This window comes from Lycorma delicatula, chromosome 4, assembly GCF_047948215.1.
Source record: "Lycorma delicatula isolate Av1 chromosome 4, ASM4794821v1, whole genome shotgun sequence".
In the NCBI taxonomy this organism is placed as follows: Eukaryota; Metazoa; Arthropoda; class Insecta; order Hemiptera; family Fulgoridae; genus Lycorma; species Lycorma delicatula.
The window spans coordinates 70,713,107-70,726,939 of NC_134458.1; the positions used below are offsets into that span (position 1 = coordinate 70,713,107).

Consider the following 13,833-nt stretch of genomic DNA (forward strand, 5'->3'; position numbering starts at 1 on the left):
ATAAATAATAATTATTATTGGACAAAATATTTAGTCAAAAAACTGCAATAGACTAGAAAGTGAGTGGAATGGCAAGGGTACTACAAAAACTGAAGTTGATAATGCACTATTCAACATCTGTTTTTGCTTTACTGCTGTCCTGAAAATGAATGCCTCATCTGCTGCAGGTTTATGATCAGTTTTTCATCAGACAACAAACTCAAAATTAAAAAAAAACTTCTTTCCAAAATAAAACTTTTAAAGGAGCAATAATTTTGTTTATATGACACATGTAGTCCTATCAACACAAATTTCTAGGCCGAATGATCAGCTACATGCTTAAAGCAGTATTAGCTTAGAAATTGTATAACCAAGTTGACTACATAATCCGACCAAATTTTCTGAACACATGTGACCATTATAATTTTTACATCAGATTAATGATACCTTTTGTAATTAGCCATTGTTCCAGAGCATCTGGTAATATCAACACACCAGAGTATGATCAAAATTGTACATACAATGAAATCACACAGCTATGAGTCATGAGCGAATTATGCTAAAAGAAAACTAATGAAATTGATCAATAGATTACACAAAAACTTTGTTTAAGTGCCTTAACATACTGTTGGGAAACTATTACTTATTTATATATCTTGAATGAACAAGCTGGAATGATTCAATAAACAAGTATACTTTATAAGTTCTTTAATAAGTACTACCCAAGTTGTTAGTAGTTCTGCAATCTCACTCCAATGTGTTTAAACTAGGGTAAGAAATGTCCGTTTAAATTCTTATTTAATGTTTTAGAATGTTTACAGAATTCCACAGCATCTGTAATTAAAGATATTTTTCAATCACTCACTTCCAAAGAAAAGATGTTCAGAGCATGTCAAAAGTTCCTTAACTGAATTGACTTGTGTAGGATTAATTCGTTATAATTGAGACATGTTAAACTAGAGGGCTGACACATACAAAGGTAGTTGCTTTCAAGATGATATTTCTATCATATCCAAACTGCCCTACATCAGTAAATTTAATTCATAGAGGATGTGACAGAAGTGATACATTAAAAGTCACTACTTTATACTGACTTTTAACTTCTGTTTAGGCATACCACAAACAATTTCAAATATCTTGAATTAAAAAAAAACTGGACATACCACAAACAATTTCAAATGTCTTGAATTAAAAAAAAAAACTGGAATTTTATTGAAAATACTCAGTTTCTGAAGAAAAAAATGAAACTCCCTTGGTTATTCTGCAGAGTCTATATATTTGTGTTTGTGTACACTTGTGCACATTCACATACCACATATTTCATGGATATATATATATTCACTTTTGTAATGATTTTTAAATTATTTTATTTATAAAATAATAATTATTTTTAAAACAACTTCAAAAAATTGCTTACAGGTGCTAAAATGTTCTTCTAGTGTAAAATAAAATATTCTACATAACAAATATTAAAATTTTATAAAAACAATTTTAACCATTTTTGAGAAATTCTGCTTTCAGACTGAGCAAAAGTATCTAACTAATCATGCCAAAATGGTACCTCAAGCATCTGACATAGGTTAGTCAAGAACAATTTGACATCTTTTGCTATTTCACTGGTTACAGGAACAATTGCTATGATACCATATTTGTTATACAAGTAGTGATTCAAAGTCATTTTTCTGCAATGATAATTATGGAGCTGCCTAAGTCAACTACTACACAAGTCTTATGAATATAATGAAATTATTAGTTACGTTCTGATGGTTGGAGAAATTACGTTCTTCATAAGAATTCAGTCTTATATTTGTGGCCAACAAAATAATCCTTTATCTTAATATATATTTTTACATATTCGCATTTAATCTGAATTTAACCAGTTTAATAAAATGTTTAGATGGAATAAGTAAATGTAGATGAATAAGTAAATTTGCCTTAGATCTGTATGAATGATTTAAAAAAAAAAAAATTAGTCTTTGTTTAAGATACACAATTTTTTTTCCAAATTTGTGAAAGACTAAAAGATGTAAAGGGCAATAAGCATGTCACCTTTCAATATGTAAGCAAAAAAAAAAAAATTCTGTTCCTGACAATTTTCTGCAGTTCATAGATATTCTGTAAATTTACACTGACATCCAAACTGTTGTTTAAAGTCTACTTTCACACACATACATTCACTCCAGTCTTACACTCCATATTTTCAAGATACTACTTGCTGAGAAGTTTCAGGTTTTGTGAAATGCTCAGAATGTAAGGGGGGGATACAATTTGCAATCTTAATCAGAAACAACACATTCACTCAAAATTTCTAGCAACCTAAATAGTTACAGAGACCTGTAACTGTGTTTAACCTGTAACCTGTGATCTGTAACCTGTAAATATCATCAACTGTTTTTAATGACTATGTTCAGGACTTGATATCTCTGCACGCACCTTCCTTTTTTTTGATCGAATGCAGCATTCCTTCACATGTCCTGCAAATATAAATTGAACTGTAAAATTTTATTATAGTGAAAATTTACATCATAAGTATAAAGAGTTTCAACGCGTAAACAAAACAAATATCTAAATAAATATACGCTAGGCTAGCTAAGATTAGAAAAAACAAATTCATTTTATTTTCTGAAAATATAACAATTTTTAAAACAAATCTTAATAAATCATTTACAGAAATAAAAAAAAATAATAATAACTAATAAATTCGATACTTACAATATACTACAATAATAAATCAGTCTGATTTTTAATGTTGAAAGATAAAGAAGTGTTATTTTTATAACTGACAACAAAAGAAGCACCCACATAAAACAATACAATTTACAATTTCAGTCTTAAATAAAAATACTGTATTAAAAAAAATACAATATTAGGCCAAAACAACAGTAATGACTAAACTTCACAGGGATATTGACAGCAAAATAATTCTTATTTCATTACAACATTTTTATTAAAAATATATTGGTCTTTACTTTGTATAAAATAAAGTAGGAACAAAAAAGCTTATGTACATTTAAAGTAAAAAACCAAAAAAAAAAACACTAAGCAATCTACTGAAATAAATTACATCATTTTGAAGAGTCATGGCAAAATTAATTGACTCATAACAGTAATAATAATGATAATCTTCAATCCTTACATATATGTATATATTTACAATGAAAATAAAATTTCATAAAAAAAAACTTAATATACACAGTACAGTTCTTTAAAACAGTGAATAAGCTAACATATAAATATGAATAAGGAACAAATATAAATTAAATATACATTAATATAATAAAAATCCTTTGCGCTTAAGTTAATCATTCATATTTTTCATCGATACAATAACAGTTTTTAATGTAAAACACATATTTTAACAACAGTAAATTTTTTAAACATATACTTTCATCTGTTGGTTATTATTGTAAAACAAGATGCCAAAAAATATAGTAGAACTCCATTAATCTTGACTTTTCAGATCTGATCTAATTAAAAAAAAAAAACTTATACTTCTGGAAATAATACTTAATGCATGGGTTAATTTTTTAATGCCTAAAACACGATATAAAATAAGAAAATATTTCATCTATATTAATAATGTATGAAATAAAGTAGACTGACACTGTTATTTCCATAACAACTACAAGCAATAGAGTTATGTAAAAGAAAAATACTATGAAATCCAAATTCTAGAAGAAAAAAAATACCAGTCGTCTTATCTGCCAATCACTTTTTATAACATTATCCTCACTCTTCTATGTCATATATTTTACTTTTGATTACTATACTACATTATAATTTCATAATAATTACATCATTATAGTTACAATATCATCTCTACATTACAATATAATTATTTCTATCATTTTTTTTCAGTCCAAATAATCATTAAGTTCAGATTAATGGAGTTCTACTGAGACACAATTATACAATAGCATCATTACCAAACTGAAATACAGGCTTCTAATGAAATACATTTTTAAATAAATTGTTACTTATAAAGAAAAAAAAATTATATTATGAATATCGATTCTTGCAATCACTTATTTCCTTTTTCACCATGAATTTCTTTTACCAGTAATAAACACAATTTATATATAAAATAATCTGCATTTAAATAAACACTATTAAAATATAATAAAAATATAAGCAATTGCTAAATCGCATATATACATACTGCTTAGGTGTACTCATTATTTATAAACATCAAGATTTAAATCAAACACACTAAACAGAGCAATGATTCAGAATGATCACACTTTTGATTTTACAATAAACATTGAAGAAAATTAATTTATATGCACCCAACTATTGTAAATTATCAATTTTTATTTTTAGAGATGACATTCAATATTTTTCATACAGTTTATAATTATTCTTGCTATTGAATCATTTTTTTCAAACTGACACCCTCATTCTTATTGAACACTACAAAAAAAATCAACATATCTTGTGTATAGAATACAAGCAGTAAAACTTCCATAAACCACAACCCTTTAAACAATTTTTTTTTGTGAGCCATAAAATTTCCTATTACTTAAGAGAATTTTCAATCATTACCATTATATGTTTTTTGGTCTTGAAACGTAATATGTATTTTATACATGCGAAATATTTCATTCTTCAAGGTTTTGTACATGTTTTGACAACTACAATAACTACAAATCAGTAAGGCAAGACAAAAAAAACCTACTGCAACAGGACATTAACCGAACTCATATCGCATTAAAATTTTGGACAATTTTTTCCATTTTTTCAGTAGCTAAGTTATTCACTGCCATTAAAGACTATCAAATTATGTTTAGGCAAAAACATGAAAGTCTAGCAAAAATCAACAATCAAAATTTCTCTAAAAAAAAAATACATATATATCAAAATTACTTAAAAAGCAACCTACTCTAATCATGTAAGTTTATGTAAAGTTTTGTTCACAAAAATTATTCCTTATAAGAATTAAGTAAATTTTTAATTTATTAAATTTCTTTAATAAACATGGAAAAAGCCAGGTGATACTGCAAGGTATCAGATAGATTATATTATGGTTAAGCAAAGATTTAGAAATCAACTCGTTGATTGCAAAACTTACCCTGGAGCAGCCATTGATAGTGACCATAATTTAGTGATAATGAAATGTAGATTGGGATTTAAAAACCTGAAGAAAATGTGTCAGATGAATCGGTGGAATTTAGAGAAGATTAAGGAAAAGGGGGTAAAGAAGATTTTTGAGGAGGACATCGCAAGAGGTCTGAGTAAAAAAGATATGGTAGAAAATGTAGAAGAATGGGAGAATGTTAAAAAAGAAATTCTTAAATCAGCAGAAGTGAACTTAGGCAAAACAAAGAGAACTGGTAGAAAGCCTTAGATTTCAGACGATATATTGCAGCTGATGGATGAACGTAAAAAATATAAGAATGTTAGTAATGAAGAAACTAAAAAGAACTATCGATAATTAAGAAATATTATAAACAGGAAGTGCAAATTAGCAAAAGAAGAGTGGATTAAAGAAAAGTGTTCCGAAGTGAAAAGAGAAATGAACATTGGTAAAATAGACGAAGCATACAGGAAAGTTAAGGAAAATTTTGGGGTACATAAATTAAAATCTAATAATGTGTTAAACAAAGATGGTACACCAATTTATAATATGAAAGGCAAAGTCGATAGGTGGGTGGAATATATTGAGTAGTTATACGGAGGAAATTAATTAGAAACTAGTATTATAGAGGAAGTCAAAGAGGATGAAAGGGGAGAAACAATACTGAGATCTGAATTTAAGAGAGCATTAAAAGATTTGAATGGCAGAAAGGCCCCTAGAATAGACAGAATGCCTGTATAATTACTGCACAGTACAGATGAGGAAGCGATTGATAGATTATGCAAACTGGTATGTAATATTTATGAAAAAGGGGAAGTTCCGTCAGACTTCAAAAAGAGTGTAATAGTCATGATACCAAAGAAAGCAGGAGCAGATAAATGTGAAGAATACAAAACAATTAACTTAACTAGCCGTGCATCAAAAATCTTAACTATAATTCTGTACAGAAGAATTAAAAGGAGAGTGGAAGAAGTATTAGGGGAAGACCAATTTGATTTCAGGAAAAGTATAGGAATAATGGAAGCAATTTTAGTGCTCAGATTAATAGTAGAAGGAAGATTAAAGAAAAACAAACCAACATACTTGGCATTTATAGACCTAGAAAAGGCATTCGATAACGTAGATTGGAATAAAATGTTCAGCATTTAAAAAAAATTAGGATTCAAATACACAGATAGAAGAATGATCGCTAACAATTACAGGAACCAAACAGCAACAGTAATAATTGAAGAACATAAGAAAGAAGCTGTAATAAGAAAGTGAATCAGACAAGGATGTTCCCTATCTCCATTACTTTTTAATCTTTACATAGAACTAGCACTAGCAGTTAATGATGATATAGTAATTTTAGCTGAGTGTAAAAAGGATTTAGAAGGAATAATGAACAGCATGGATGAAGTCCTACACAAGAACTACCACATGAAAATAAAAAAGAACAAAATGAAAGTAATGAAATGTAGAAATAACGGAGAATGACCACTGAATGTAAAAATAGGAAGAGAAAAGATCATGGAGGTAGAAGAATTTTGTTATTTGGGAAGTAGAATTACTAAAGATGGACGAAGCAGGAGCAATATAGAACGCAGAATAGCACAGGCAAAACGAGCCTTCAGTCAGAAATATAATTTGTTTACATCAAAAATTAATTTAAATATCAGGAAAACATTTTTGCAAGTATATGTTTGGAGCGTAGCTTTACATGGAAGTGAAACTTGGACGATCGGATTACCTGAGAAGAAAAGATTAGAAGCTTTTGAAATGTGGTGCTATAGGAGAATGTTAAAAATTAGATGGGTGGATAAAGTGACAAATGAAGAGGTATTGCGGCAAATCAATGAAGAAAGAAGCATTTGGAAAAATATAGTTAAAAGAAGAGACAGACTTATAGGCCACATATTAAGGCATCCTGGAATAGTTGCTTTAATATTGGAGAGACAGGTAGAAGGAAAAAATTGTGCAGGCAGGCAACGTTTGGAATATGTAAAACAAACTGTTAGGTATATAGGATGTAGGGGGTATACTGAAATGAAACGACTACCACTAGATAGGGAATCTTGGAGAGCTGCATCAAACTAGTCAAATGACTGAAGACAAAAAAAAATAAACGTTTCTCTTTTATGTTCATTACAGAAAAAGAATAAAAATTTATAATAAAATAATTTCATCATGACTTTCAGATCAGAAATACTACCAAGCAAATTTAAAGAGGAGTCATATGATTCAAGAAATAAAATTCCACTAACAGGCTGAATAATTCCATCCCAAAACAAACAGTTCATAGATATTAAAAATATTTGTTATCTCTAAATAACAAACTTTTTAAAAACAATTTTTAGGTTAGATTTCTGGTTTATGAAAGTTTGACTGCACACACATGCACATATATACACACACACACCATGGAACCTATTTTTAAAAATAAAAATGAAATACCTCATAACAATAACTAATTAATGGAATGTACTACTGTATCTCTTGACTATCTAGAATTTACTTATTTTTATGCTCATTAATTTTATTTCTAACAGCTTATATAAAGAAAACATAATAACTAAATAAAAGTATAAACCGGGCATTAATTAGCCAAAAGATTTGAACAAAAACAGTAATACATGGTACTTGTTATAAATGTTTTAAAGTTTTATAATTTAGGTTTATTTTTTCATGCGATGTTTATGAATCCGTTTCATATTTTGCTCTAAGTAGGTTCCACTACCCAATAAATTTTAATTTTTTATAAATCGGTCATAAAAAAACAATAGTAAATATATTAAATAAGTAGTTTGTGTTTGTAGTTCACAGTAAACCTTAAATACTAAATGGACTGGAAATAATTGAGGATGTATTAGAGGAAGATACTTTACTAGAATTTAAATATAGTATCAAGAAATAAAAAGGACAGTAAGAATGAGTGCTCCTCAACACGGTTACACTTAGATTTTAAAAGGATTAGGACACCCACCGCAAACAGGAGACATTTTAGCCGCTAGACTACTTTTTGTATATATCCTCTTAAATGATCCCACAGCCAGTCACCATCCAACTTTACTTCAATGAAGACATAGCTACCTTGTCGAGTGCTAAATAACATCACAGATGTAGCCAGGTAATAGATGACATAGTTTTTATCATAATTATTCAGGAAGAAGGAATGAAGCATAAGGAAAGGAGAGGGCAGAAAAACACTGAAGAGAGTACTTTGATAGAAAAGAATATTTTACATTATGAAAAGACAAGCATTTACACTTTAACATAACTACACAAGACAGTAAAAACAAGGTTTAATAATGGAGTTACCCATTATTGGAAAACAATACAACAAAATAATAGTAAAAATATACTGATTAAAATGTGAAATAATTTGGAGAGATGCAGGATACTTGGTGTATTTTTATTTAGTTGAGACCTACAGGAGAGCCAAACTGCTTCTTTGTGAAGCAACAGGGTACATATAGCTCCTAGGTTCAGTGGGCCAAATTTTGTTGTTAATTAGAATTTAGCATTTAGTGTAAATGTTTAAATTGTAAATAGAATATTAAAATTCTCAATAAGTAGAATCAAGCAACTGATAGCTTTAAAATGTATACCAGAATATTCTTTAACAATATATACAAAAACTTGGATATTCTTAATACCATGATTTGTGTTTATGATTTTGTTAAGAAAAACTGTAAGATGTATGAAAGGATGTGGTAAAACAAAAAAAATGGCTGTTAACAAGTAATAAAAGTTTATAGGGCTGAATAATAAACCAGTTAAGAGTTTTCCAGTTAGTCTTGTCAAGATTCAAGTGACCATATAGTTATTGTCAATCATTATTAAATGAGCCCCGAAGACTGTGACGAGTGTATGGTACACAACCACTAAAATCCACATAAAATTAACTCTGGGTCATAGAGCACCAAAAACTGCCTATCAGTAATTATGCCAAAACCAGCTTTTTTAAAAATAATGTGCAATGAGAAAAGTGTAATTGTACAGTACAGTTTCCAATAGCTATTGCTATTATAATAAATTACAGAGATAGATAATGGAAGAGTTTTAAAAATCAATACCAGTTTTCAGCTGAAACACACACAAACACATTATTTATATGAAGCAGGAGGAGGAATATAGCAGCAGAAAGTAGCTGACAATGAAAAGAGATCAAACCTCCTCAGGTCAGCAGAAAATGAGAATCTGCTCAAAACTCTTTCACAATCTACGGAATTATAACAAAACACATACTGTTAATATCTAGATAGATTACATAATAAACAAAATGTCAAGGCAACATCAAGCTACCTGCAATAAAAAGATGAAGTGAAATAGACCAATATAAATATAACTAACCATTTGTTCATTACATACAAGAGTAAACCTGGCTTAAATGATTTTCTTTTTTAAACTAAGGAAAATAGGGAGATTAATAAAATTTGAATAATGCAATACATAAACATAAGCATTTGAATGATTAAGCCATAAAAAAATTATCTGTATGCAGAAAATTTGAGTCTAAACAAGTCTATTTCTAACAACCACTTGTGAAAGCAAGAAAACAAATAATAAACATAGAAAGGTATATACTGAGATCTAATAATCCACAACCGAATTAACTACGGCAGAAGTCAAAAACATTTTTTCACTTCTTTCTTTAAAAAACTAAACCACAATAATATTATACACTATACATTTTTTCAAAAACACTGCAAAGAAGTTATTTATGTGAAGGAAATTACTTCAGTATCATTACCATTATCAAGTTCGTCCATGTTTGAGAAAAACAGAGGTTATGATATATAAACATAAACATTTAGTTATAAAGGGCCAACTTTTTTCAGATGTCACACCAAATAATGATTTTTCTTTCTAGGTGGCATGGTCCATAATATCCATTATAAATAACATAACAAAATTTACCCGCAAATATCTCTGTAATTTGAGGCCCACCTGCTAATTTCTGAGCGTTATATTCTTTCACCAAAGCAATAAATGCCTTAATTATATCAGCTGAAAATGAAGTCTATAAGAAAAAAGTTAGATCTAATAAATATGCTGCCAGTATGAAATAGCCATTCGAAAGGGATGAAAAGTTCTTTCTATCGTTATTTGATAACAAGATGATAAGTTACTTCTATCGTAAAAACCAACTTGGGTAACAATCAGGTACTTAGCAAAAATTTATTTTCAGAAACAAAATAAACATTTCCCCAGAAATGTAAAAGTATTTGACTTTTTTTAATAAGAAAATCATAAACATACACCTAAGCTGGAATATTTTGAAATCTGGAAGCTTTTAAAGTGTTAATAAACAACCTGATCCTCTATGACTTAAGTTCAATTAATTGACAGAGAAAACATCTAAAATTTATAATCCATAATAAATTAATCTGTGATGGTGTAAAGTTATGATTTTTTCATAAAACTCTACCAAACATTTCAGCGTTTAGAAAACTAATTAATGGTTTCCTGACTTAAAGAATTAACAGCATTGAATGATAATAAAACAAGATAGTACCATCACCTGTTTAGAGAAAACAAAATTGTATTTACATTCACTTTTCCTTTCTGTTAATTAAAACTATGAAACTCTATAGCTGTAATAGTGTTATGCATAGTTCAAAGAAAAAAATACATTCTTTTTCTCACTATGAGCTGAAATAACAATTTTTGTTTTAAATGACCACCACTTGGAACTGGCCATCAAAAATATATTTGAGAACATTAATGTTTATAATATTCTCTTATAGGTTTTAAATACTAAATTTCCAAAAACAGATAAATACAGTAAAAGTTAGGTTCTTTAGGCATGAAATCTTCAGTAATTTCCAGAAGTATATTTCAAAAACTCAATTAAAGGTATGTTTTCTTTCATTAGATGTCCTAAAATACATCAGAGAGCATAACACCTAATGCTTCACAAAATGCAGGTCTTATAATTGGATGGGAACTTTAAGAAGTAATACCAAGTATAAAAATCACTCTTAAAGAACTATACTCACGTATCATCAGTTTATCTTATCTTTAGGAAAGTAATATCATAACTAATTCTATTAAACCTAACTGGTTTAATAGAATTAGTTAACTACACATCTGGTTACTTCACCAAGAATAAAAAAAAAACTCAACTGGACTGCACAATCTCAACTACATACAAAAAACACAACTACTTATAAATTTTATGAACGGAAACTTAGGTCAGTAACATAAATTTAAATCCTATCAGAAGGCTAAGAATATTTAGAAAAAATCATTTGAGAATGTACATGATTTTTCTTAGTAAAATATAATAATTTTGTAGTAATGAATAATCAATGGCAGTAACAAAATTGATAAAGTTGATAAATTTCCTATTAAGGCCACAAATAAAGGCATATTCATATAATTTAAAAAGTAGCATGACTACATATTAGTCAAATATCAGTGCAAACTATAAATGGTAAAAACATTTTTAAATATTCGTTACGATGACCATTCAATCTATAATGTAAAAGGTGCAGGACATAAAACATTATTATAAAAAACAACTTTTATCTTGTAATTAACATTACATCACAATAAAAATAGAAAAATATTGTTTTCATAAAATATTACATCAGGAGTTAAAGCAATTGTACCAGACTTTAGTAAAAACAGACAAGATTACAAGCCATGAAAAAAGTAAATATTTAAACTTAACTTCAACTTCATAAATTCAATATAAATCACCACAAAATGTAACTGTACACATTTGAAAGTCTATGAAATTTAATATTACAGATACAGTCAACTGTTTATTGTTCACGATTAATTTTCAATGACTGTAAGATCATGAAAATTAACCCCTTGCTGGTAAAAGAATTTTTTTCATATTACGCTCTAGACAATTAATTATCAGTATCTAGTATAATTTAAATAAATATTAACTTATAATATTGGAACACTAAAAAGAAGACAATAATCATTTCTACATGAACAATGACAGAAATAGCAATCACGTATGTACAGTCTGTCATCAATAACGGTCAAAACTAAAGAAAGTATTATTACATCACAGGCACTTTTTGAGAACATATGTGTTAATGTAATGTCAGGGAATGAGACAAAGTTAACAATTCACATGAATTTTTGCATCAGAAAAAACAGAAGTAGAGTATCAACATAATTCATACACAGTAGTACTTATTAAAAACAAAAAATTTACAAAATACGTGTGGCAATAACAAAGCTTATAGACAAAGAAGAGCACACAAGTAGAGCTGGTAGGTGAAATTAAAAGAGGACTGTAAAATTTTTCAAATATGTTTGAAAAACTCTTAGTAAAGAATTACTTTACTTTTTTATTATTATTATCCTTTTAAATTTATTGTAACTACACATACATCAGCTCAAATACTACATAACCAAAACATTATAGCTCCAATGAAATATATTTGTACAAACTTAGAATAGCATTACTCATGATTCGAAGGGTGTTAATGGTTAAGGCTTTTTCCAATATTTTGATTAATTTTTAATCACTTAACAGTGGCTCCAACAACATAATATCTCTTTTTTCCATTTTGAAACTGCAAAAAGCGGTTGTTATTAAAGATAAATAATATTTAGAAAATAATTTATCTTCTAAATGAGATCAATTCATTAAACATAGTTGATCAGTGTTTTATATTCTTTCTCATTAACAAAAACACAGCTGCATAACTCATTACAAGAGAAAATCAGTTGACTGCATTATAATTATGTAAAAGGTAATTTTACATTACGATTGCATTTATGTATATATTTATCATAAAATATATATCTGAAAAAAAATCATATTTACAGAATTATTATCTGAATTTTAAATTAAAGATTAACAACAAAAACACCAGTCATAGTAAAATCAATACATAATGAGAACACAGATGTAAAAAAATATACTTCTTATATATAAATAAATATAAAAGGAAAAAATATCAAGTAAACCATATTTAATCAATTTTGAAATTATTGAACTTCCATATCATCCAACCAATATGGTCTAATGCAACAAACTAGACCATACAACTTTTATCAGTACTTAGATATTATTAAAAGTTATATCACTCACTTTCAGCAGCTTGTCATGCTGTTCAACAAATTTTTTTAATAAATAATTAGTAGATCAAAAATACACAAACAAAGATGATTAAAATTATCTGAACAGAAACATCTTAGTACATATTTTCAAATAACATGAGAAGTACCAAGAATTTAATGAATAATTGAGCTTATTTTAATCCTAAACAGGTAAGCCAAGTATACTAGTCAAATAATCTAATGAAATGCCACCCTACCATCAGAATATAATTATTTATAAAAATTAATTATGTTTACTTAAAACTTAATATATGTTTTGTTTATTATGTTTGTTAAGAATTTTTACAAACAACTCTACTTCATTAGAATGTATTAAAAATATATATATTTTTTTTTTAATAAACCTTTTTATTGTGACCAAGATGGCAAACGTATCTCTCAATTTTCATATAGTTTTAATCCAATACATGTTGTTATGAATCAGATATAACTGCAAAAGCACTAAACAAAAAGAAAATAAATAAAACAGTATTAAGCAGTAAGTAAATAAACTAGTAATATAATTCTTTGATATTTTTTAGAGTACATCTTTAATGTGGCTATTAGTAGTTATTCCAGCAGAGTCAACAGGTTGTAACAATTCCATGTCATTCTATCGAAGTTATAAACACACCTGTCATGAGACAGTTTTATTACAATGTATTAGTTATATTATTACTAGCAGATGTTACAAGAGACACAGCTACAAAATAAATGAAGTTTCA

At 27.8% G+C, this 13,833-nt stretch overlaps 1 protein-coding gene across 1 annotated transcript in view; it reads right to left on the reverse strand.

The window, feature by feature from the left end:
- Window positions 1-13,833, reverse strand: part of spdi (sperm antigen with calponin homology and coiled-coil domains split discs) — a 93,823-nt gene that overhangs the window by 9,956 nt on the left and 70,034 nt on the right. The window contains exon 15 of the mRNA XM_075363309.1: window positions 2,413-2,453. Coding sequence (XP_075219424.1) covers window positions 2,413-2,453 — 41 coding nt within the window. The remainder of the gene's footprint in view (window positions 1-2,412; window positions 2,454-13,833) is intronic.